The 26,589-nt window shown below is 44.2% G+C and overlaps 2 protein-coding genes across 5 annotated transcripts in view; both read right to left on the bottom strand.

Moving 5' to 3' along the window:
- Nucleotides 1-26,589, bottom strand: part of RAPGEF5 (Rap guanine nucleotide exchange factor 5) — a 241,355-nt gene that overhangs the window by 144,782 nt on the left and 69,984 nt on the right. For 3 of the 4 annotated variants that reach the window (XM_054020202.1, XM_054020200.1, XM_054020201.1), the window contains exon 7: nt 20,279-20,327. In XM_054020202.1, the coding sequence (XP_053876177.1) occupies nt 20,279-20,327 (49 nt within the window). Of the gene's footprint in view, nt 1-9,602; nt 9,628-20,278; nt 20,328-26,589 lie in introns of those variants that run through there. The other variant, XM_054020204.1, reaches the window with a different exon arrangement.
- Nucleotides 13,948-15,938, bottom strand: LOC128832658 (myb/SANT-like DNA-binding domain-containing protein 1). Its single transcript, XM_054020205.1, has 2 exons — nt 15,022-15,938; nt 13,948-14,030 (listed from the first exon to the last, which is right to left on the bottom strand). Exon 1 carries the CDS (start codon nt 15,795-15,797, stop codon nt 15,054-15,056), a length of 744 nt encoding a protein of 247 aa, XP_053876180.1. The 5' UTR covers nt 15,798-15,938; the 3' UTR covers nt 13,948-14,030; nt 15,022-15,053.

Genomic DNA, 26,589 nt, shown 5'->3' with positions numbered 1-26,589 from the left:
GTGCACCGGGCATCGCTCTGACGAACCCGAATTTCCTTCTTGTGTGATTGGTGTGTGTAAAGTCCTTCTGTATTGGTAACCAGAAGTCTATGTTGGGACAGTTCCCTAAAAGGAACGCCAGCTCAGTTTTAGGAAGGGTCCGGACTCCTGTAAATTTCTGGAAAAATGGTCTAGGCTAACTCAGGGAGATCCCAAAACTCAGTGGCCACTGTAAATCTTGGAACAAGGACTGAGTGGACATCTTAAAAGATTGGCCGAGTTTGTCTAAAACTAAATTGGAAAAGGAGAGGTTAATTGTTTCATGCAGTGGTGAAAGAGGCAAATCGTAGGTGGACAAAATCAAAACTCGCCTCTCTCAAATATTCAAATAATAAGTTAAAAGCTTTATTAAAAGCCTCCTCTCCCATCACCAGACTGAGCGCTCCCCTTTACCCCATTCTCCGAAAAAAACCCAACAACCCTGGATCGATCCCAACCCCCTCCATACTCCCATCTCATTGTAAAAAGGACAAAAAGGCCCTTGTTCTGTTCCCCCTCAGAAACTGATTCTTTAGTGTTCCACTACCAATTCAGCAAGGAGGGTGGGCTCCTCAACTCCCCTTCCTGGTCCCTTTCCTTGAACATTTCTTTCAAAATTGTGAAATGACCACAATATCACTCACCAAAACGGTTCATTGGAAAAAGCAGGATCAGGCCCAGACCAGCAGGCAAGCAACAGATAAAGAAACTGAAAAACAGGTCGGAAGCCCTAAGGGCATAGTGTCAGGAGTAAGTGCAAGCATGAACCTCTGGAACAATACTTAAAATGGTGATATCGGAGTTGATAAAGGTGTCATTTTGAGAGATAAACAAGTGATTTAAGGAAAGAGAGTGAAATGTTAACTCTACAGAGGCTGGAGAGAATTAAGCAGTTCAACCTTGTAAAAATGTTAAGAACCTTCTTAAAATAATTCTTAGTTTCTTTTCAGCCATTCTAAAGGAAAAATGGGCCCAATTTCAAAAGGCTGTCTGTAAATAATCCAGGTAAAGAGACTATCTAATTAAAATCATTTGACTATGGACAATTGAGTCAAATTTGCTAAAAGTACATAGGGGGGGTTCTATTGGAACTTAACTGCCCCAAATGTATAAAGGTAATGTAATCTATGTACAGCTATGTAAAAACAAAGCAGTGTAAAAGGGATGTTAAGTAAATGAAAATGTGTATGTATCCGTCTGTCTGTGGGAATGTGTGAGGTTTGTAAAACCCCTTTTTTTGTAGGTTTAAGATAAATTGGTTTGGTTTTGTTTATAATGCCTCTAAAAATCCATTTGATTCTTTAATTCAAAGTTGCAAAACTGACAGACCTTTTTGCCAGACACAGGTAATCAGTGTTGGTTGGTGTGGAGATTCGGTATTTAATCCTTAAGGGGTAACTTGATTCTTTACAAAATTTAAATGTTTTCAAATAAAGACCAAGTCATGACTGCAGCAGGGCAGTCAAAAATCAGAAGAATAGGGAGAGATTCTGGATTATTTTTTGTGTTTGTTTTTGTAACTAAATAGCAGATGAAAGCTGTAGTAAAAGAATAAAGACAGTGCCCCTCTGAAGCAACAGCAGGGGTGAGGTGTACAAAACAAAAAGAAGCAACGTTAGAAACACTGAGCCTTAAAATGGCTCTGTGTAATCAGACTGTCACTTTGATAAGGGTACATAAAACTCTAAGAACAAAAGAAACAGTTACACCTTATGTAAAAATAAATATGGCTAATGTTTTAAAAGTTAAAGTATAGAAGGAATGTGCAGACATGTGCAGTGTATATTATAGAGGGGGTAAAAGAAATGCAAACGAAACATGCTACTTAATTAAAATCCTATAAGGGCTCCAAAGGAGCCACAATATGCTGTTTTCTTTTTCAGCTCTGTGTGTGTTTTGGAAGCAAGAGTTAAAAGTAATCAAAAAACTCTGGTAAAAGTTAATTGTGTTCCTTTTAAGACAGAGTCTCTGAGCTCTGCTGATGGCTTTGAATCCAAAAGCCAAACCTGTGATGATGCAAATTACCTAACTGGTAATAAAGGAAGTGAGGGATCTGCCAGCACAAAGAAGTTGCAGATAAAGAACATACCTGGTCAGCAAACAAATTGTCTAAATAAAAGGCACAGTATAACAAGATACCTTTAATTAAAATAAATTTAATGTTAATAAGTACCCCTGTAACAATGTATAGGGTGTATGATTTTTGGAAAAATCCTTTATGGTAATGATGCTTTTCAGCTGTTACCTGTAAACAAAAACTGAAAGCTTAACAGCAGGAAAGACATTGTAAACTTGGTCTGCTGTAAAGGGAAAACTGAGGTACACCACCTCATAGATTTAATGACTGAACAGTGGGATAATTTCCCCATAACTCTTAAAAGATAGAAGCCATTGAAACCTGGCCTGCCTATAGAACAAAAACACAGGAAAATATGGAGGTAATTCCTCTTGTTTTGCCTGCAATCAGCAAGGGTATTTGTAAAAGAAAGGAATATTTTAAGCAATAATAAATGCCACCCCAAAAGGGGTAGAAAAATGTTATTTTTGTCTTTCAGAAAAAGCTAATATCAGCTACAGGACAACCTAATAAAAAACAAACAAAAGTGGGTATGATTATCCATGCCTGTTGCTCCAAAGCCCTGTAGTAAAGACATCTCACTAGGATCCTGTATGTGGGATAAAATGAATAATGAGACCAAAGTACTGTATAATGGGCTATTTGTATGTGTTAATTCTTGGGGGAAATGTGTTTTAAAAGAATGGAAGTGTTAGCAACCTTCCAATAGACAAATGTAAATGTAATGTAAGTACTGTGTTTACAAAAGGTCAAAAGGTAACAGTTTCTAAAACAAACAAAAAGGCAATGTGGGAAACCGACCCATTCATATTATACACGCAAATGGGAACATGTTAAGAATTGCCACTGCAGAAAGACATGACATAGCTTACCATTGGTATAACATATTTTCTGAATGGTCTCCCACAACTAATGGCATACTAATGTTACTAACTCTAATTGTTTTTGGTTTTAAATTGTTTGTGTTTAATTGTAATGTTTGGAATGTGCTGTTGGATAAAACAAATGTATGCAAAACTAGAGCCACAGGCCCAAATCACCTCCCAGTATTTTCTATTATGTGGACTAAATAAGAAGTGACACTGGCGATTAATAATCTTAGTGTCAAAAAGGGGGATATGTAGGAGCTGGATTTTATAATGTCCCATAAAAATTAATGTATGATTTGATTTCATCCTGTCAGCCACCCTTTTTGAATAGCAGAAAGGAATGACAGACCAGAACAATCCTTATGACTGATTATGGTCACCCTTTTGTTTTAGAATAAGTTATAATGTCTACTATGGTTTCCTATATGTATTACAAAGTAGGCCTCTAGTTAAATATACATTTCTTTGTTTTAAGGCTTAGTAAGTAAGAAACAGGATTCTCTATTGTGTCTATGTTAAGTAGATTAGAGGAACATTGAAGGCCTGGGTCTCAATGTAAATTGTCTTGGTTACTGATTGTAAAACTTAGCAAGGTTTAATTTGCAATGCCTTTTTGCTCTATATAAAATACTACTGTTTGTATTCTCAATCTGTGTGAATAAGGAATGTATGCATCAGGAAAAGATAAGGTGTGAAGGCCATTGTTATAGCCAGAGTCAAGGAAGAAGAAGTAAAGAGACTTAAAGGACATCAAAGAATCATCAGGTACTGCTTACTATCCAGATGGCTGTTCAACTGTCTGGCATCACAGCGTGGATACATACTTCACAGTGTAAGAAGGCACCACCCCCAGCAAACCAATCATTACCTCAGGACCACGCAGAGTCAATTTTGACTCCAGAAGACTATGTAGAGGAACAGCCTGCAATACCTTACCATCCATGCTCTCGTAAGGGTTGCCAGAAGCAGACGAGGACCTAAAGCAAGGCCCAAAAAGAAGCAGTAGTGAGCCTAGCGCCTGCTGCCTGGTGGATGTAAAACCGTGACTGCGGTTCCCTCAGTTGAGGTTGTCAGAACCAGAAGGGCCTTGCCTCTAACATGCGCCTCTGGTGGCACCTGTTCCTCCGCTGCTGGTGTCTTAAGGTCTGGGGAGTCCACAATGACAATTCTTTTATCCAGCAGCAAGTGTGGATAGCTCAGACCCTTAATATTTCTAATTGCTGGGTCTGCAGCCACATCCCAGCCCACTCTTAAGCTGGTGTTCCTGTCCTGGCAATCCCACTCAATTCCCCAGACCTCACTGGAGGACCTCGTCCGTTTAACAAAACATGGAACAATGACACTTGGGAAACAGTGGGAATAAATGTGTCTAAATGGATAAGTGTGGTGGAGGGAAAAGGTCATTGGTGTTGGGTATGTAATGGACAGGGCTGGATCTGGGAAAAAGCCATTGCCTTCAGCATATTGTGGCCAATGGTGTATGGGATTATTCGAATAAAACTAAAAAGTGGCGGGCTGGGTATGGGGATATGAATTTTTTCTTGACCTGAGGATCAAACAGAAAAAAAATCAATTTCATGTTCCCCCTACAGTAACCTTAGTGAAAACAATACAATCTTTCAACACCATGCAAAAAGGCTCCTGAGGTTACAAGCAGTAGTTGAAATAATGGCAAATTAAATCAGAGAGAGTTTAAAAAAACCCTGGCCAAAGAAACGGGCGATCTGACAGATGGCCCTCCAAAACAGTCAGGCATTGGACATTGTGCTGGCGGCCGAAGGAGGGCCCTGTGCTCTCATTGGAAAAGAATGTTGTGTGTTCATACCTGACGACACCAATGAGGTAATAGATCACGCTAGTCACTTAGAACAAATCGCATATCTTCTCCATGAAGAGCCGAGTTCTTTATGGAAGTGGCTAAGTAACCTGTTCAATTTCTCTGGCATAGGAAACTGGTTGTTTCAGGGAGCCCTGACTATCCTGTTTGAAATCTTAATGATTTTCGTATGTTTTCAGCTAATCTCCTATTGTATCCAGAATTGTGTAAGGTATGCCACCCAAGTGACTGCCCCAAAACAGAGTGCTAATATGATGATTTTGAAATATCACTGATGAACTAAGAGATAAAGAACGATTAATACATGGAACCCAGTAATTGTTGGTCTTTGCGTAAGCTTGACCAAAAGGAGGGATTGTGAAAGTGAAATGAATTATATTAAAGAAATAGAATGAATTAAAGAATGCTGTATGTACCTTTAAGTAGAAATGAGAAATGCTGCAAGCCAGGGGGCAGGAAAGCAGACATTAACTGCTTAATGAATTGCCCCACTTAAGGGCAATTGGTGAAGCATTAGCTTTAGATCGATAAGAGTTAATAAGAAAGCAGGATATGCATATTGTGCCCTATGCAAATTTTACAATTTTGCTCTCTGTCCCTTTGTTTAGTTCACACCCTTTTATCTGTATAAATAAGACTGTTTGAATCTTGCATGGGGGCTCACATTATCTGAATGTATTAGCAGAGCGCTGTGCTAATAAAACAGAGTGGCCTGACAAACTATGAATCCTGAGTCTAACTTTGACACTTGTATTATCAAAGCAGTACAAAAGTAGACAGAACACACTGGAAGATTTAAGCAACTGGGAAAGGGGTGGATGATGTGCACAATTCCAGATGTCAAGTAGAGTTAGCGGTATTTAAAACACACAGATAATATAAAGGATGGAAGGACGGATAGACAAGCACAGAATAAAAATATATACACTTTCATTTTTAATAATCAGTTTTATTTAAACAGTGGCAACTCTTTACTGGGCATAATCATCTTTCCATGTACAGAGTGGAAAGAATCGTGGAAATCTGCATGTGTGGAGCAATCCATGGAACCCAGGGCATTCAGCTCTTCCCAGAGGTGTGGCTGTATTGTGCAGCAACCCAGCTTGCTTGCTTTTTTAATAAAAGAAGTTTTGAATTGTAACCAGTTCCCTTCTGGGTTGCAAAGATAACCTTCACAACACAAACCAATGCGATATCGTCATACTGATTCAGCAGCCAGCCAGCTGGAACACCACCACCAGGAGAGGTCTGAATTTCCTCCATTTGGCTTAGTAGGGTATTAACTTTGATGGCTAATTATTTAAATGTTTACATGCAACTGCCATCACTGTTACTATACATCTCAGAATATTTGGCATTTTTCTTAAATCCTCAGCTCCTGGAGACAAGCAATGATGGGGATCTCTCATCTTTCATTATAAAAAAGAAAAAAAATTCTAGCCCTCATGTTTGCAGAGAAAAGCTTAAAAATGTAACGTAAGTGCACTCTAGAGGCTCAAAAAACAGAACCCACATTTAGTTTTAGAAATCTCATGATTTCTAAGACAATTTCATGATTTTTTGAGGCCTGACTCATGATTGCAATATTGCTTGTTAATCTTTGGGTATGCTGCAAGGCCCATCTATTTACCCCAGGCATTTGTGGAGGGGACAACTGAGCTCTAGAGTGGCTTGGTTGCTATGGCAACTGTGAATGAGCTGACTAGATTATAATGGCTGCTGATGAATATTAATATTCCAGACGGGGATAATGAGCATCCATATTGACATTATTTTGGGAACTAAAGGCCAGATCTTCCAGTCTAGGTGAGCCATGCTTGGTGCCAGACTACGGCGGAGGGAGAGAAAATGCGGGGGGTGGGGGGCGAGAAGAGGAGGAGCAAAGGTGAATTTAACCTTTGCAGCACTCAGATCTTGGGAGTGATCTCAGCCAGTCCAAGCCCCCTCATGCATCTATCTTCCCAGTCGTATATATAGATATGAAGAAAATAAATAAATAATGGCTGAACACCATGAAAACCCAAGAAGCTGTAATACAAGATACTGACATAATCCCAGAGGAAAAAAGCCTCTTGAAAACAGAATTTGGCCACTTCTTCATTCATAGTAAATCTGTGATCTATTCCCAGGAGTTATTGTAAATATGCAGCTTGGAAAACTCATGGTTAACATGGTTCTTTTCAGAAACAATACTGAAATTGCCTTTAAGCCTCTTCACTCTTCCCTGCTATTTATGCATGTACATATGCAAATTACTGTAGTCAATTTCCTTCCGCCAAGTACCAGACATATCTCTGAAACAGTTGGCAGGCCCTTGGGAAAGTGCTGCCCAGACAGCTGTGCAATCAGCTGAGTAAATCAGCTAATTAAAAAAAACAAAGAGATACATAAAAATTATTAAAGAAAGAAAGAATCCTGCTTAGAGCATCATTTGATAACTTTGTATCTAGAAAAAAATTTGTTAGTCTCTAAGGTGCCACAAGTACTCCTGTTCTTCTTTTTGTATCTAGGAATGCTCAGCAGGCACCAGATAGGATAAATGTGTTTGTAAATTGTGGATTGAACTACTGCACTGATAACAATGATCTTCGTTCCTCCCAAACAGTGTTCTAAGGTGCTCTTAATATTTATGGTTTGTAATTTAAATCAATTTAAATATAAATTACTCCAGCCTTTTGTTTGTTTTAAAATGACAAAGCCGTGAAATGTAAGGTTGATTTCACATCTCTGGTGTGCAAATGGTCATTAACTTTTGTTTGACCTTAGGTGTAGAACTAATATTAAATTTGCACAGAAGGTACTCGTTATGGTGGTCTAGTTTCCACAAAGAAAATAGTTCCTAAGGATCTTAATGCTGGAAACCATTTCTCAGATCTCAAATAGGAAACAGGATCTCCCTCTCCCCCCAAAACGCAATAATATTTCCCCTTATTCTGCAGAGTTTTATCAAGGAGCAGCAGATAACAGCTATAGTAGGACTCAGTGTCAGTAAAAGAGCAGACTGACAATTAAAAAAAATGTAGACTTGGTCTGTCTGACACCACATTACAGACAGAAAGGTTCATTAGTGTTCAGTTCCTCTTCACTGTAACTGAATGACCTCAACAGGGACAATATCTCAGTTTAAATAATTGTCAAATGCAGGAACGCTGGTATCATAGGACTATTGTTATTGCAACAGTAGAATAATATCCAGTACACTAAATGATGTTCCAGAATTCACTCATATTAGAGAAATGGCTTCATTATGATTGTTACATGTATTGTATATCTAAGTTTTGTTTACCAATACTTTCTGACTGTCCAGTCTCCGCTGAATTCTGTGGTGAATTACTTAGCATTTGCTCCACATTTGACTGCCCAAATTCCACATAATATGATTGTGCTCCACAAGGACTTCATTTGAGAAACATACCTCTGGCTAAACAAGCTTGGCATTTTATGCTTATTTTGTAATACAGACTCAACTATTATTGATCCATTTGGAATTTGTAAGTCCGATTCTTCATTGCCTTGCACCTTGTGTAGTTGTTTACTGCACTGCAAAGTGAGTGTAAATTGCTTCCTGTGCCCAAGTGTAAGATTTGCACAAATATAAGATTCTACCTATTTCACTCAAGAAGCAAAGCAGTGAAGAATCAGGTGCAATAACTTTAAATAATCCCACACTGTTATAGCTAAATAATTTTTGCAGCAATTCCTGTGTGTCCATATACTCTAAACGTACCTGTCTAACCAGTACTATTAGCCTCTCATTCGCCTGAGCATTAAATTTAAACCCAGAGAACTCTGAACTGCACTGAATACTACTGTATCTTAAAAAATAGTGTCACCTGACAGCTACTGGAGCAGACTGCATTTTAGCAAAACTGTGGAAAGGTGGGGGAGAGATCATTAACTGCTGGACAGAGACATGCCAAACCCACACAAAAAATGCAGAAATTGGGCTTGTTTTTGGCTTAATTTAGCGTTACCATACGTCCGGTTTTTCCCGGACATGTCCGGCTTTTCGGCAATCAAACCCCCGTCCGGGGGGAATTGCCAAAAAGCCGAACATGTCCGGGAAAATGCCGGCCGGGCACTTCCCCTCCCACGGCTGCTCTGCTCCTCCCCTGACTCTTCGGCTCTGTTTAAGAGCCGAGCTGCCCGAGCGCTATGGACTTCAGGCAGCCCCCTTGCCTCTGGACCCCAGCCGCCGGCCGGGCACTTCCCCTCCCGGGCTCCGGCGGCGCAAAAAAACTTTGGTGGTTTGAAAAGGCCATTTCAGACAAGACAATGTGGCTGGCCCTTTACTTCAGGACATGCAATTATTTCAAGTACAATATCGTTGATAGTGTTTTTAGCGGCATCTTTTACTTATAGCTACAATGCAGCAAAGCATTTGAGAAAGAACTGCAGATTTTGCTATTTTTTCCAGTTATGGTTCAGTAAGAACCATTAGAGTGGAATACCAGACAGCGAAGCGGAGCTTAAGATAACACTACCAGTACCTACCTAAGGTGGGGCACTCCTATGTCATTGTTTTGAAATGGTGCTGAATGTTACTCTGAAGTGAACATTTTTATGAGAATCCTATTGTATTTAAGAACTGAACATTTGAAGGAATTGAAAGGTAGAGTGAAATAAGGTCCTGGATAAATGTGAGAGAGAGAGAGAGAGAGCGCCCACTGAAAAGACTCCTTAAAAAAACCCACAAAAGGCAGTAAGGTTTTATAGATATCAAGGTCACAAGTTAAACCTTTTCTCATCTGTTCAAACTTTTCCAGTTTTCTCCACAGGGCAATATACACACCATACTCACCATATGTCTCTGCTATTTTGTTCCATAAAGTGGAATAAATCTTTTCAATCCTCACAGACTTTCAGCTACATAAAAAAATCCAGAATGAACCAGATTAATTTCACACTGCAGGTTTTGCGTCTCTAGCTTTCAAGGTACTGTGGCTTGCAAGAGTATAAATTCAAAAGGAATTTAAAGTGTTTCAGGGCTAAGCACATACACTGAAGTTTTCCATATTCTGTGCATTGATCTTTGGTCATCTATTTTGGCCAATATCCTGTACCTCATTTTGAAAATAGATAGGTGAAAATCTGCTTGATGATTTTTAGGTCCTATACAATGCTGACCTCACAGTCTGTGTTTAACAAGTAAATACAAAAATTACATATTACAGATTATTTACATAACACCATTATGTTCTTATGACAAATGAAAATTCTCTTATAGACTCTTGAGGAAAGACTGTCTCCTTCAATTTTTGGAAAACAGAACAGTATCGGAGCTACCAACAACAAAAATCATCTAAATAAATTAATAATTCAAAACACCAACATTCCTGTAACTTAAGGCTGAGAAAGGTCCTGCTCTAGTCTCCCTAAGAAGACTCTAGTCTCCCCAAGAAAAATTAACTTAATTCATCTAACAATTTCTAAAGGTTAATAGGAATAACAGCATGCTTTATATACCACAAAGAAGAGCACAAACCCATTTTTTCACTTGGAAGGCACCTTTAAAATGAGTTATTCTAATCAAATAAAACTGTAACAATGGTGTCTGGGCACTGCAATATTGCTGAGATATTCAGCTGCTTCAGGAGTGGTGAAACTTATTCTTCCTTTTTTTATTTCAAAGATACTGGCTTAAAACACTGTGTGTGCAGAATTCCAAAATACCTATCTTCTTGTACCATGTCAGTCACAAGGATATCTGAGCAACATATATATATATATTGAAATGAATGTCTCAATAACTTTCTCTTTTTTCCACTGCTTTGAAAGGAGTGGGTTTTTTTTGGGGGGGGGGGGGGGTTCCATTTCTGCTTCTGGCATTTGTGAATTGCCCCCTAGTTTTGTCCCTTTCACCCAGTAATTTCTTGGAAGACCATAATCCTTTTCTCAACTCCCTAACAGAATTATTTATTTACTGGTAACAAAGATTCCCCATCAAGTATGGTCCTGTATTGACAAGAACATAGTGTCCCTTTCCACTAAAAGTGAGCTCAAGTCTCTCTCTTAACTTTCAAAGCACTTTCTTATTAGAAAGAGCCTAACCAAAAATCTCTAATCTGCTAGAAGCATTCTGGGTATAAAATATGAAATAGTCATAATTACTTCTTTTCATATGTTGATGAAACCTCTTCTACCATTGAGCATGTACCACAGCCAAGGCTTATTTAATTTTTAAAACAAAAAAAAACAAAAAACAGGAAAAAGAGTGGAGTTCTTTATAAATACACACATTTCCCCTAGGTATCCAGAGGCAATATTTCCCCTGCCCAAGCACAGCAAATATTATTCACCTTTTCATGCAAACATTGTAGCCTGCTTTACAAAGAGTGTTGTATAAAGGCAGACAATGTGACCAAGGGTATGTCTACACTACGAGAGTACTTCGATGTCACTTAAATCGAATATGTGGAATCGATATTACAAAGTCGAACGTGTGTTTCCACACTAAGGACAGTAATTCGACTGTGTGAGTCCACACTAACGGGGCAAGCGTCGACATTGGAAGTGGTGCACTGTGGGCAGCTATCCCACAGTTCCCGCAGTCCCCGCTGCCAATTGGAATTCTGGGTCGAGCCCCTAATGCCTGCTGGGGGGGGAAATGTTTCGAGGGTGGTTTTGGGTAACTGTCATCATCCAACCGTCACTCCCGCCCTCCCTCCCTGAAAGCACCGGCAGGTAATCAGTTCGCGCACTTTTCTGCTGAGTGACATCGCGGATGCCACAGCACTGCGAGCATGGAGTCCGCTGCGACCATCGCTGCAGTTATGGCCATTGTCAACACCTCGCACCTTGTCAGCCACCTTTTCCAGAGGCAGATGTTGAGAAATCGGGCGAGGAGGCTACGGCAGCGCGATGAGGACATGAAGTCTGAGAGTGGCACAGACCTGTCACAAAGCACGGGACCCCGCGCCATGGACATCATGGTGGCAATGGGTCATGTTGATGCCGTGGAACGGCGATTCTGGGCACGTGAAACAAGCACTGACTGGTGGGACTGCATAGTGCTGCAGGTCTGGGATGAATCCCAGTGGCTGAGAAACTTTTGCATGCGGAAGGGAACTTTCCTTGAACTTTGTGAGTTGCTGTCCCCTGCCCTGAAGCGCAAGGACACCCAGATGCGAGCAGCCCTGACTGTCCAGAAGCGAGTGACCATAGCCCTCTGGAAACTTGCCACGCCAGACAGCTACCGGTCAGTCGCGAACCACTTTGGTGTGGGCAAATCTACAGTGGGGGTTGTTGTGATGCAAGTAGCCAAGGCAATCGTTGATGTACTGCTGTCAAAGGTAGTGACCCTGGGAAACGTGGAGGTGATCATAGATGGCTTCGCAGCGATGGGATTCCCAAACTGCGGTGGAGCCATAGATGAACTCACATCCCTATCCTGGGACCGGACCACCAGGCCAACCAGTACATTAATCAAAAGGGCTACTTTTCCATGGTGCTGCAAGCACTGGTGGACCACAGGGGACGTTTTACCAACATCTACGTCGGATGGCCGGGCAAGGTTCATGACGCTCGTGTTTTCAGGAACTCTGGTCTGTTTAGACAGCTGCAGGAAGGTACTTACTTCCCGGACCACAAAATAACTGTTGGGGATGTCGAGATGCCTATAGTGATCCTCGGGGACCCAGCCTACCCGCTAATGCCATGGCTCATGAAGCCCTATACAGGCACCCTGGACAGTGAAAAGGAACTCTTCAACTACCGTCTGAGCAAGTGCAGAATGGTGGTGGAGTGTGCTTTTGGACGTCTCAAGGGGAGATGGAGAAGCTTATTGACTCGCTCCAATCTCAGCGAAACCAATATCCCCATTGTTATTGCAGCTTGCTGTGTGCTCCACAATCTCTGTGAGAGCAAGGGGGAGACCTTTATGGCAGGGTGGGAGGTTGAGGCAAATTGCCTGGCTGATGATTACGCCCAGCCAGACAGCCATGCGATTAGAAGAGCCCAGCGGGATGCGCTGTGCATCCGGGAGACTTTGAAAGCTAGGTTCCTGAGTGAGCAGGGTAACCTGTGACAATTTTGTTGGTTTACAGAGAAGCTGAACCTGCCCCCATTTCTTTACCTAGTGACTGTTCACAATCCTCTCCAGTTTCATACCCAGTTCACCCCCTTCCAACCCACATTTAAAAATAAAATCACTGAAAATTTGTTAATGAACAACGTTTTCTTTATTACTGTTTTCGCGGGAAAGTGTTGAAACTGGGACGCAGACTGTGGTGGGGAGCGGGTGTAGTGTACTCATGCAAAGGACGCTTCTAAAATCGAGGAATGCCAGGCTCCTGCTTCTACAGTGATCCGCACTGGCGGACTGATTGTTTGAACGGAGCCTGCCACCCCTCCTGTTCGGGACTCTGTGTGTGGGGGCTATGTGACTTTGTGGCAGGGGGAGGACGGTTACAGATTCCCTGCCTCGTGGCTCTGTGATCCAAGATAAGGACCGCTGCATAAGATCTGTAACCGCCCTCCCACCGCCAAAAAAATCTCATAGCCCCCCGCCCCCAACAGACAATGAAAACCACCTCCCAGACTGACCAGGGTGCCTAGTGACTGCACTGTGTGTGTGACCTACTGCTGAACCTGCCCCCGTGTCTGTACCAACCACCTTTGCCCCCCTTAAAACAGACTGTCCTCTAAAAAAAAAACATGATGGAAACAGCAATTAACAGAAATGTATTTTTTATTAGCAAATGGACAGTTAGGGGATGAAACTGGGAAGGGGGATTGGGTGATGCGGGAAGGAAAGGACGGATCAAATTTTGGGGAATGACAGCCTTCTGCCACTTGAGCAGTCTGCAGGGGTAGAGTGACAGTTTTCATGGGCTCTGCAGCCCCTCCTTCTTGGTACTTTCGGTGAGGGGGGTATGGGACTTTGTGGCGGGGGACGGTGGTTACACAGACTGCAGTGGGGCTTTGTCCTCCTGCCTCCGGTCCTGCAGAACATCCACAAGGCGCCGGAGCGTGTCCGTTTGTTCCCTCATTAGTCCAAGCAGTGTTTGAGTCGCCTGCTGGTCTTCCTGCCGCCACCTCTCCTCCCGTTCGCTGTGTGCTCGCTGGTATTGGGACATGTTCTCCCTCCACTGACTCTGCAGGGTTGCCTCGGCTCGGGAGCAGCCCATAAATTCTGAGAACATGTCGTCCCGTGTCCTTTTACGTCTACGCCTAATCTGCGACAGCCTCTGGGAGTCTGATGACAGGGTAGGTCGGAAGACAGCTACAGCTGTGGGATGGGAAAAGGAGTGAATTCCTCAGAAAGATAAATTTTTGGGTGAACAAAGAAAATAGTCTCTCTCTGTGAAAAAGACCATTCACAGCACCTATCACATGCGCACTCAGGACAAGGTCGAATTTTCGGCCTTCGCATTCAGTCCCTGGGGTCTTGCAGTGCAGATCACGGAATCGGAACAGCACAGCGGAATTTGGGTAGCGGGCTGACATGGTAAGCCGTAGACATGTGGCAGCTTAAAACTTTAATAATAGCACTGCCCTACTTTCACGTTCAAAGCAATGCTCCTAGCGCTGGCCAGTTCCTGCTGCCAGCAATCCGGCAAGCATGAACTCTGCCCCTGTCCCACCCCCTCGCGGCTGTCCCCGGGAAAGATCCCTCTATGCTGCCCCTCTCCCGCCTCCACCGCATGGCTGTAAACCAGCCGTTACAGTTCTGTAAAGGAACAGGGAAGCAGTCCCAATACTAACATTGCCCTAATTCAAAGCAGGTGACCATGAGTGACATCACTCTGATGCGTATTTCAGACAGCGACAAAGAAAGCATGCTTCGGGAAAGCCTCCAAAGACCAGAGCCGTATGCTGCCATGCTGTGCAAGGCAATGATACCGGAGTACTTGATGGTAGTCTGGCGCAGAAACGTTTCATACTACGGAGGACACAACAAGGCCGCTCTCCCTAGGAACCTCATTCAAAGGCTTTCCAATTACCTCCAGGAGAGCTTCATGGAGATGTCCCATGAGGATTTCTGCTCTAACCCCGGACATATTGACCGAATTTTACTGTAGCTGCACTGGCAAGGGCTAAACAGTAGAGCGCCTAGGGCAAACCAATCAAGATATACCGGACATTGTTAGATTTTTTTGCAGCACTTGCACTGCCAAAGACTAGAACTTTAAGTGCCTAGGACAATCTAATCATGAAAAAGCCACAGTTAATATTAATATTCTTTTCTAAATAAATGTTTACATGTATAAACCACTTACCGTCTGATCCTTCCCCTGATTCTGGGTCCAGGTTAACGCCTGGGGACGGTTGGTACGGGATCTCTGTGAGGGTGATGGAGATCCTGGCTGTCTGGGAAATCAGCGTTGTAAGTGCTGTCGACTGCCTCATCCTCCTCATCTCCTTCCTCTTCTTCCCCGTCCACTACCATCTCAGAAGAAGCGGGCGTGGACAATATCACATCCTCAGAGTCCACGGTCAGTGGTGGGGTAGTGGTGGCGGCCGCACCTAGGATGGAATGCAGTGCCTCGTAGAAATGGCATGTCTGCGGCTGGGATCCGGAGCGTCCGTTTGCCTCTTTGGTCTTCTGGTAGCCTTGTCTCAGCTCCTTGATTTTCACGCGGCACTGTGTTGCATCCCGGCTGTATCCTCTCTCTGTCATGGCTTTGGAGATCTTCTCATAGATCTTTGCATTCCGTCTTCTCGATCGCAGCTCTGAAAGCACGGACTCATCGCCCCACATAGCGATCAGATCCAAGATTTCCCGATCAGTCCATGCCGGGGCCCTCTTTCTATTCTGAGATTGCATGGCCATCTCTGCTGGAGAGCTCTGCATCGTTGCCAGTGCTGCTGAGCTCGCCACGATGTCCAAACAGGAAATGAGATTCAAACTGCCCAGACAGGAAAAGGAATTCAAATTTTCCCAGGGCTTTTCCTGAGGGCTGGTCAGAGCATCTGAGCTCTGACTGCTGTCCAGAGCGTCAACAGAGTGGTGCACTGTGGGATAGCTCCCGGAGCTATTAGCGTCGATTTCCATCCACACCTACACTAATTCGACATGGCCATGTCGAATTTAGCGCTACTCCCCTCGTTGGGGAGGAGTACAGAAGTCGAATTTAGGAGACCTCTATGTCGAACTATGTAGCTTTGTTGTGTGGACGGGTGCAGAGTTAATTTGATTTAGCGCTGCTAAATTCAACATAACCTGCTAGTGTAGACCAGGTCCAAGTGATTATTGCTATTAGTATCATAGAAAAATAACATCAGAGCACAAATCAGCCAGTTTTGCCAATATAATTAAACCACTGCAGGGCCACTTCCAGAAATTAAAATCACTGAGTGCCAAATTCCACAGTCCTTTAATCAAGCAAAACACCCATTTTTGCCCTAAACAGAAGTGCTAACCAAAGCTCGAGAGGAACTGTTTAGGGATAATGTAATAAAAAATACAACCAACACATGGGCTTCTGCAAAACATCTGTCTTGAGGAGTTCAAATCCCTAAAAACCTTTAAAGATATCTCTACAATGGGAAGCAGATTCTTTCATACGTTCAAGTTCCAGTCAGTACATAAGCCCCTCCTCCCCCCCCCCCAAACTCCCGACCCATCCAACCCTCCCCCTGCTCCCTGACTGCCCCCCGGGACTCCCCTTACCAGGCCCGGTCAGACGCTGGCTCCACGTGGAGGCAAAACACACTGCTGGGCTGCTGCACGCACAGCCCCTCCCCCGCAGAGTGCTGAGGCAGCGGGAGGGGAGGAGCGGGAGATGGACTTTGGCTGCTGGAGGCCAATGGAAGCGGCTCAGTCAGGCCAAGCCACCCAATCAGCCGTGCCGCACTCTGCATGGAAGGGAGGGGAGGGAAAAAGGAAAAATCCCAGACCTTTTAACATTACCAATTCCTCACGGACGGCTATTTAAAGACGAAAAAGCCGGACGTGTCCGGGGAAATACGGACCGATGGTAACCCTACATGCCAGTAAAGATAGTTAATGCAGGAGCCAACTTCACTGGTTTTATGCCCAAAGAGAATCTGCACACAAATCTTCTTTGTCGGGCAGTTGTTTGTTTATTTCCTCTAAACACGGTATTTTGAACAAGGTCAGAAAACTATATGATGGAAAGATGTGGGGCTTTCAGATCTTAACATACTGTAAGAAGCTCTCTCTCTCTGGAATACTCTAAGCTTTATCAGGCAAGACACAGTGAGAAAGCAATAAAGCTTAGCAATATAAACTAAGAGTCAAGACTAGAGCTAATGGCTGTGACCTTAACCATCAGCAATAAAGTAAATAAGAGTAAACAACTGTCCTAATTCACTCTGCCCCGAAACAATAACAATGTTAACTTAATTTAAAATTTACAATAATGCCTGACCCTGCAATACCTCTACATGCACTACTCCAACATAAGGCATTAAGAAATGCAAATTGCAATGTTGCTCTTTAAAAACAAAAACAAGCAGGCACTAGTTAAATTCCAAAATATCTATCTCAAAGGAGTAGCTTTTTGCAAATTTGAGCTGCCATACCAAATGCTTAAAATAATGCATTAGAAAGGCCTGGCCTACCCTTGAAAGTTCTACCAGTATTACTATTTCATTTAGGGGTAGGGTTGCCAGACATCCGGTTTTCGACTGGAATGCCAGGTCAAAAAGGCACCGCCGACCAGGCTGTTAAAAGTCCGGTCAGCAGCACAGCAGGAGTCTGGGGCTAAGGCAGGCTCCTTGCCTGCCCTAGCTCTGTGCAGCTCCCAGAATCAGACTCCAGGTCCTTGCAGCCCTAGGCAAATGGTCAATCAGGGAGGCTCCGGACGCTGCCGTCGCCCCAAATGCCAGCTCCGCAGCTCCCACTGGCCAGGAACCGCGACCAATGGGAGCTGCAGGGGCAGTGTCTGCAGGTGTAAGGGCAGCGCACAGAGCCTTCCTGGCCACCCATGTGCCACGGGGCTGCAGAGATCTGGGGGCCGCTTTCTGGGAGTGGCAATAAGCGCCGCCAGGACCCCACACCCGGAACCCTTTGCCCCAGCCCGGAGCCTCCTCCTTCACTCCAAGCCCTCATCCCCAGCCCCACTAGGGTTACCATCCGTCCGTATTTCCCCAGACATGTCCGGCTTTTGCGTCTCTAAATAACCGTCCGGGAGGAACTGGTAACAAGGTTAAAAGGTCTGGGATTTTTCCCCTCCCCTATCTCCCTCCCTTCCATGCAGAGTGCGGCTGCTGATTGGGTGGCAGGGCCTGATTGAGCTGCTCCCATTGGTCTCCAGCAGCCAGAGCCCTCCCCTGCTCCCCCCTGCTGCCTGCAGCGTGTTTTGCCTACACATGGACATAGACATGGTAAGGGAAGTCCTGGGGGGCAGTGAGGGAGCTGGGGGAGGGTTGGATGGATCCCCAGCCTCCACCTGCCCATCCCCCCCACACGCATCCCCCACCCCTCGCTGCCTGCCTCGCCCTTGCCTGCTTGTACTGCTGCTGTCCCCAGGTCTTAGTGCCCCCCATCCACTAATGGCAAGGCAGGCTGCCCTTACCCTGCCCTTCCACCCTAGCCCCGAGCCTCTCCAATGCCCCAAACCCCTCATCCCCCCACACCCTAATCCTCTGCCCCAGCCCTGAGCCTCCTCCTGCATCATGAACCCCTCATCCCCAGCCCTCATCCCCCTGCACCCTAATCCTCTGCCCCGGCCCTGAGCCCCCTCCTGCATCATGATCCCCTCATCCTCAGACCCACAGCCCTCACCCCTGCACCCCCTCCTATCACCCAACTCCCGACCAAACCCCCTCCCCACACACCCCCTCCTGCCCTCAAACTCCCTCCCAAAGCCTGCACCCCCTCCCTTTGCAGCGCCTCCCACCGCCAAACTCCATCCCTGAGCCTGCACCCCTCACCCCCTCCTGCACACCCACCCCCTGCCCCAGCCCAGAGCCTGCACCCAGCACCCAAACTCTATCCTAGAGCCTGCACCCCACCCGCACCCTAATCCCCAGCCCAGGACCTGCACCCCAGACCTCCTCCCCCCACCCAACTCCCCTCCCAGAGCTTTAGGCAGGTGTGGGGGGTGGGTTCTGGGCACCACCAAAATTTCTACAACCCTGCCACCCATGCGAGTGGATAAGCGTCAGGGCAGTCGGGGACAGGTAGGGTTCTAGGGGGGCAGTTAGGGTGGAGGGTTCTCAGCAGGGGGCAGTCAGGGGACAAGAAGCGGGGAGGCGTTGTGGGTTCTGAGGGGGGCAGTCAGGGGGTGGGAAGTGGGAGTGGATGGGGGGGGGACGAGGCTAGGCCGGGGCTCCCTCCCAGTGTCCTCTTTTTTGATTGTGGAAATATGGTAACCCTAGGCCCCCCTCAGAGTCCACACCACCAGCCAGAGTCCTCACCCCTGCCCCCAGCATCCCAGACCGCCTGCCCCAGGGGGTGCCCTCTCCTGAACCCCTCATTTCTGGCTTCACCCAGAGCCCTCACCCCCAGCCCAGAGCCCTTAACCCCCCACACACACCCCAAACCCCTGCCCCAGCCTGGAACCCTCTCCCAAACCCCTCATTTCTAACCCCACCCAGAGCCCTTCCCCCGTCCCCGCACCCCAACCCTCTGCCCCAGCCTGGAGCCCTCTCCCACACCCCAAACCCCTGTCCCAGGCTGGTGAAAATGAGGATGAGGCCTCTGAAGCGGGGGAGGAGGAAGGGGCAGAGCCTCGGGGAATGGGAATTCGGTTTTGTGCCATTAGGAAGCTGGCAACCCTATTTAGGGGTACGAATTTTTTTAAATGGTAAAATCCTTAGAGTGTGGTGTGGGTGCTGCTATATCAATATAAAGGTGGCTAATACTGGTATAGGTATCCCCCTCTTCTATGCAAATAGCTATTGCAGTATAAAGTACCTTTATACAGCTATAACTGCCTCTACAGTAGGAGGGTTGTACTACACCAGTGTAGTGTAGAAAAGTCCTAAGGCAACATGCTCTTGATGGCACTTTTGCGGTCACTTTAGATCACGTAAAAGGAGATGGATAGAAAGCAGCAAAATATACCCCAGCAAACAAGGATATAGCAAATCATTTAAAAAAAAAATTCTTAAAAGGGCCAAAATGAAGTTGGCATTAATAGGGAAAATACACAAAGAAATTTGCAATCCACGAATCTTAATCTTAACAGAACTATCACAAAATTCAAAATCAAGAACTGTACATTTGTAACAAACAAATAAACATTATTACATATAAATATAAGCAAACAGAAAAAACTTAACTAAAGCAGCCCCAAACAGTTCACATTCTCAGCAACTATTCTGCCTTTACACTTTATTAGGTGGGATACTAGATGGTGGGAACACCACAGTAATTATATTGTGTTGATACAAGGAGACTCTTCAACCACACAATCCTTTAATGTGGAATGAGATTTTGTATTTCTTGCTTTCTAATAGAACCTGCATTTTAATAAGTCAACAATGAAGAATCAAATACTTTAATAAATGACAGAGGAGAATGATGTTATGAAGCCCCATTAAGGGCCAACTATCTGTACTTACCTGACTTTCTTGCTTTCAAAGCAATGACAGCAGCCAGTTCTTTCTGTACCTAACACATGAGAAAAAGAGATGATGGTTATAAATATATAAACAGAAAAAAATGTGGTATTGGCAAGATACAGCATATCATTAATCTTCAGATATTCATTGCATATAGAATAATACAGATGTTTCACTAGTTTGTTTCTTCTCTTGGTTTTAAAACCTGACCCACATTTTCCAGCAAACCTATTTTTCTTTCAACTGGGAATGCTGTGAGTTTTTTGTCATTTTAGTTTCACGCAAACTTTGGCTTAATCTCTAGGGAATATGCATTCTGTTGACTGTGGCATATGAGTTATTTTCTCTGCAAACTTCTTCTCATGCATGTACCTAAAGCTTCCTCACCTCTTAGTCAAATGTTTGTTTTCCCTCTGTGATTGCATTGCAACTCTGTGCTTGCTTTGTGACTCCAGAGGCTAAGGTGAGTTCTCTGTGCTGGAGTTGGGCTGGGGTTTTGCAAGCATGTGCTACGTATTTATTTCCTCAGTAACATCTCTTCATATCACCAACACAATCAGCTCTTCACCTCAAAAAGATTGTTTTAAGACAAAAGCTCTAATGGTAATTAATATTATAGGGAGGTGTTTTCTTTCTTTCTGCCCTCATACAGGTGAAATACACCAGTGCAAGGCACACCACACCATCTAAATCATAATCATCTCCTCCAGTATTTTCACATTTTTACCTCATTCCATTTAGTCTGTCAGCTGTTATTTCTTACTGGAGAACAGGGATTTCTTGCAGGAGAAAAAGGATGGTCTTGCAGTGAAGACACTGGTCTACAAATCAGGAGATCAGAGCTTCATTCCTGACTCCATCACATCCTCCCTGGATAACCCAGGGCAAATCCTAATTTATCTTTGCCTCAGTTTCTCCATCTATAAAATGAGGCCAGAAATATTGATCTACTTCACAGGATGTTGTGAGGCTTAAGGTAATTCACTGGCAATGTTTGTAAAGCAAACATGCTTTGAAGTCCACTGATGGAAGGCACTAGTGAAGTTTAATTTGTTATTGAGTTTATTTTTTACAGCTTCCTGCAGGAAATTACTACTTCTGGAGGAAGAAAAATATGCAATATTTCCCACTCCATCTACAAACCCACCAGTTTCTCCTCATCCTCCCAAATTAAACAGAGGAAAATCTACCTATATCTTTTTTATTGATCCCAAAAGGCAGATTTATTACTTCTAAGAGGACTCTTCTTTTAGAAAGCATTGAAGATAAAAGCATCTATAACAATCCAATATAATCATCATAATGTTCTTGTAACCTGCTAGGGTGACCAGATGTCCCGATTTTATAGGGACAGTCCCGTTTTTTGGGTCTTTTTCTTATATAGGCTCCTATTACCCCCCACCCACTGTCCTGATTTTTCACACTTGCTGTCTGGTCACCCTATAACCTGCACAGTTTTGTCAACTCTGAACATTCTACATCCTCCTCCTTTTTTAAACTCTTCCATACAGAGAAGGGGGGAAGGAAAGCCCAAAAGCTAACCAGTAACTAAATTTTCCATTGTCCAGTTTTGTTGGGGGGCGGGGGGGATAGAAACCTTTAGAAAAACACATTTATTTGCAAAAAAAGTTTCCAATCTGAAAAAAAAGTTTGAAAATTTTCAACCAACTCTATTACCACTATTCTCAGTAAGGTTCCTTTTGCCCTCCCTCAGACCAGAAGATAAACAGTGAATTATTATTTCATAAGTAATAAAAAGCACAAGTTTGAGCATGCCCACTTAGTGAAACAGAAATTAATATTGAGCTCAAGAACTAAAGGTCCTGAACAATCTGACTCATACTCTGTCAAAATATTTAAACTATGTGCGTAACTATAAGTACGTGAACAGTCCCATTGACACTTTAGAGTGCTCCATAGCTTGGAGCAGTGATTGTCACAGTAAGGGAAAAGAATAAAAAAAGACCTTTTATAACTGTAGACAAATGAAGACCACCAGGAGCGGCGCCAGGGTTTTTGCCGCCCTAGGTGGCAGCGCTCTCCACAGTAATCGGCAGCAGCTCCTCCTCTGAAGCTGCGTTCTCGGCAGCAGGGGTCCTTCCACTCCGGGTCTTCGGGGCACTTCGGCGGCGGGTCCCAGAGCGAGTGAAGGACCCGCCACCGAATTTCCACCGAAGACCCAGAGCAAAAGAAGCCCCTCGCCACCGAAATTCCGCAGAAGGTGGTGAAATGCCGCCCCCCACAACCTGCCGCCCTAGGCGACTGCCTAGGACGCCTAGTGGAAGCGCCGGCCCTGAAGACCACTCAATTGCACCTTCAGAGGTTCTGAAAATGATCCCTTCTTCTCATCCTGCTCATCCACATGTAACCCCCCAAGGAGATTACCTATATTCCTGGGGTTCTATCTGCTGGCAACTCAGGGGGAGCCAAGGCAAACTCAGAGCCTGCCTGGCAACCAACAGAGTGAGATGCCCCTCCCAGGGAGTTCAGGAAAGGGGAGAAGCCATTTTTTGAGTCAGTCTGGAGCCAACCAGGAGAAGGGCAGGACTGGCTGTCTGAGGAGCTGGTGAGTCCCAGGCCTTCAACAGCAGAGTCAAGGGAAGAGGTAGGGATGGTTTTGTGGCCTGCAGCATGCAGGGGGTCAGACCAGATGATCATAATGGTCCCTTCTGACCTTAAAGTCTATGAGGATTCTCCCTGAAAACTGGCCTCTAGGGACCTGAAAGCAAGATCCCTCAGCTGGGCTTTTCCTTCTCTACTGAGGATTCCCAGTTTGTAGAGTTTTGCTGGGAAACTTCCCCAGCCAGGCTGAGTTAGCCCTCCAGCTCCCTAGGTGAAACCAGTCACCACATGGTCAGCTCTGCTCTCTCTGCTAGTTCAGGGCTGCTGCCTGCTGTGCATGTGTGTCTGGACGCTGGGCTAGGAGACGACAGTTTGGATTTTAGTACAGTTGTGTAACCTGCACCTTGAGCCCTGCACCCCTCTGTGGTGAGGGGAAATCCTGGGACCGAAGCAGCCTGATTCCTGCCTAAAGAGGATCCCTGCCAGCCCCTCTGCAGTAACTCAGGAGTCCAGAATCATCTCTGAACCTGAGGATCATTCATGGAGTTTGTGAGTGCACCATCTTTTAGTTAGTCAGTCAGGGAATTTGTTTTGGGGGCCTCCTACTCCCTGAACTGTGTCCTCAACTGTACTCCTCAGCCAAGGAGTAAGGGTTTGGGGATTTTATAACCTGCTGCATATTAAACCTGTGGAAGGACTTAACACCTTCTCCCACTTGTGAGTCCTTTGGGCTGTAGTGAACCCAGTCAGCCACACTGCTAAACCACTGCAGAGAAGAATTTTGTGGTCATAGGTCATCAACAAAGTACACGTACCAACAGGACACTAATCTTACATTTGCTACCTCAAGTCATGTGACTGGGGAAAAGTCACAGGTATTAGCAGCATGGGCACCGGTGACCCTAAAAATAGTGTTTTACCCTGTTATGTATATTTGTTTCCTGTTCAATAGAATTATTGCATTGAATATATTGTATTTGTTTGTGTTATTTCATGGAAGTCTCCAACTATCCGGCAAGAAAGTAGGGATTACCCCGGGTTAGAGTTTTCCTCCCAAACTGCCCTGGTGACCCTGCCAGGAATGAGCAAGGGGGGTGGAGGCACCGCCAAATAGAGTCATAGGAAAAAATGAAGATACACCCTGCTGAGTGAGTGGCAGGATCCAGAAGAACCCAGGCCTGTCCATCAAAACCTGTAAGCAGATTAACATTAAAGAAGGTAACTGGGTGAAGGGGGGGGAGGCTACACACAAAATAACAACCCGCCCTTACTGCCATAGAAAAATACATATGTCTTGCATAAGATATTCTTGGCCCAATAGGGCAAAGCCAAGCCAAATTCCAACCAGAATCCTTCACACGTTAGGTTAATGTCTACAAATTAATTCCTATACTCAAAGAAGAGCTGGAACAGAATCAGGAAACACTCTGGCCTGTGCTCCAGCACACACGGTTTCAGTTACTTCTCTAGCAGCCTCTGCCTCCACCCTATGGAGAACTTTACATACAGCTTATGAATCTCTTTTAAATGGTCCTTTCTTGATCAGTATGTCCAATGGTTTCTGTGAATGTTACCTATTGGACTTTAGTCAGTTTCAGGAAGGTCTTATGCACTTTGGGTGTGTCTATGCTGCAGCTGGGAGTGAGCTACCAGTCCAAGTAGACAGACTCATGCTAGTGGGACTTGAGCTAGTGCACTCAAAATAGCAGCATGGATGTTGTAGCTTGGGCGGCACCTTTATAACTGAACATAACTCATTGGCCTTTTTCTAACCAAAAGCCCACAAAGGAGTCAAGCAAAACAAGAAATTCATGAATATTCTCTGTAATGTACAGAGCACAACCCTGGGAACTAAACTGTAAATATACAATCCCCTTGAGCAGCAACAGGACAGAAGAAGAATATTTTGTATGAGTTAATACTTGTAGCTGGGACTAAGTTATTAAAACTGTTCCTAGGCCAGTAAATGCTTCTGGGCAGAGAGGTAATTTTGTTAGTCGTAGGTTAATAGGGTACAAGCTGCCTTGTCATGCATAGAACAGCACCTGTTTCTAGTCAAAAAACGGAACTGAATTATCAGTGACTGGCAGAATCTGTACATTCAAAAGACAGAAAATGGTATTGCAGTGTCGGTCATTTACAGGGCAAAAGTTATAGAGTTGGTGGTCATTGAAAGACAATTTCTTCACCTATCTAGCACCTACCTGATGTCTTATACATCTTAGAGAAATAAAGATGCAAGAAATATCCTTAACGCTATTGGAAATGCAAATAGACTTTCAGCTATGCCACAGACCGAATAAAACCCAATAGTTACCACCAGGTAAATAGTTCAGAAACAGCATGGGCCTATAAGCTAAAGCTCACTAATGGCAAAATTCTAATTATAAAAAATTTTATATCATAGAATGCTTTTCTTAACTGCAGTTAAGTGCAGTTTAGCTTCCTTTCTTGGCTTGTTCCCTCCTTGCTCCCTATTGGCTTTCATTACCAGGTATTGTTTCTTTTGGAAGTTTTTGCTTTCTCAGAATTACAGTACAATTTGCCTTCTCTTGATGACTCAGCCAGTCTGGAACTGATTAGTCAGGGAAATGCACATTTGTTTTAAACAATGGTTAAGGCAACTGTAGGAGATAGTAGAGATAGCTATGGTTAAGAATGCCAAGTTTGGTGGGACTGCAGGAAACAACTGCAAATGATTGTTTCCAGCAGAACTGTTACTTAAAAAAAAAAAAAAAAAAAAAAACACCAACACTAAAAACTAAGAACAGAGACCTTTGTAAAAAGGCACGAAACTAACTTAAGGCTTATCTACACTTAAAACGCTACAACAGCACATCTGTGCTTCAATGTAGACACTAATTGCATAAGGCTAGGTAGGTAAATCCACCTCTCGGAAAAGTGGTAGCTAGGCCACCAGAAGAATTTGTCTCTTGACCTAGTGCTGCCTACACAGGGACATAAGTTGGTTTAACTACACCACTTAGTGGTGTGGCTTTTTCATACCCCTGACTGATGTGGTTAAACTGACCTAATTTTCTAGTGTAGACCAGGCCTCTTTGCTCGTCTCACTCTTCTCTCCGCCCCCTCCCCCCAACATGGTATTGCTCTGTTCCGAGATGGATGAAGCAGAGTCTGTCAAAACAAATGAACCCATCCTATCAAATAATTTGCTCATATTATCAGTTAATATGAGCTACTGCCAATGTGGCCAAGCCAATAAAGCTACTGACATGCAGGCACTTAAAGTGCCTGAATGGATACATTTACATTGTATAACTTATTTAGTCATGAATTTAAGCATAAAATGCTAATTATCTTTGAGTTTTGAGAAACATTCCAAGGCATCTAACACTGTCTACATGTCCCATGCTGCTCCCAAAAAGAAGCATTCTCTACTGTGTCCTTTCACTGACTGTTCAAACCAGAGTACTGTGGGAATCTTGATGTGTGTTTACATTGCAAAGATCTTACACCACCTGCTCTTAGAGGTTTTGTGATGGAGCAGAGCATTAGGATGTTTATATAGTGTATCTGTGAAGCACAGTTTCCTCATCCTTTGAGAAGTCAAACAGCACAAGTCAGAGAGCACAAATTGGATTTACTTCGGATTTTTAAAGTACAAATTAAACTTCTGAGTTTTTGTGCCTTGTTGTCTGGGACAACCTGAGAGAGAACACTTCATGCAAATTTTCAGATTCAGAGAGAATAGTCAGCCTTTCTTACAGTTTAAACTCACATTCAAAACA

The sequence above is a fragment of the Malaclemys terrapin genome, chromosome 2, assembly GCF_027887155.1.
Source record: "Malaclemys terrapin pileata isolate rMalTer1 chromosome 2, rMalTer1.hap1, whole genome shotgun sequence".
Lineage (NCBI taxonomy): Eukaryota > Metazoa > Chordata > Testudines > Emydidae > Malaclemys > Malaclemys terrapin.
The sequence above is the reverse complement of the archived record's forward strand: the minus strand, read 5'-3'. Positions and strand labels throughout refer to the sequence as shown.

Coding starts and splice junctions, on each gene's coding strand:
- LOC128832658 (XM_054020205.1), bottom strand. CDS start 15,797: ATGGAAATCGACGCTAATAGCTCCGGGAGCTATCCCACAGTGCACCAC.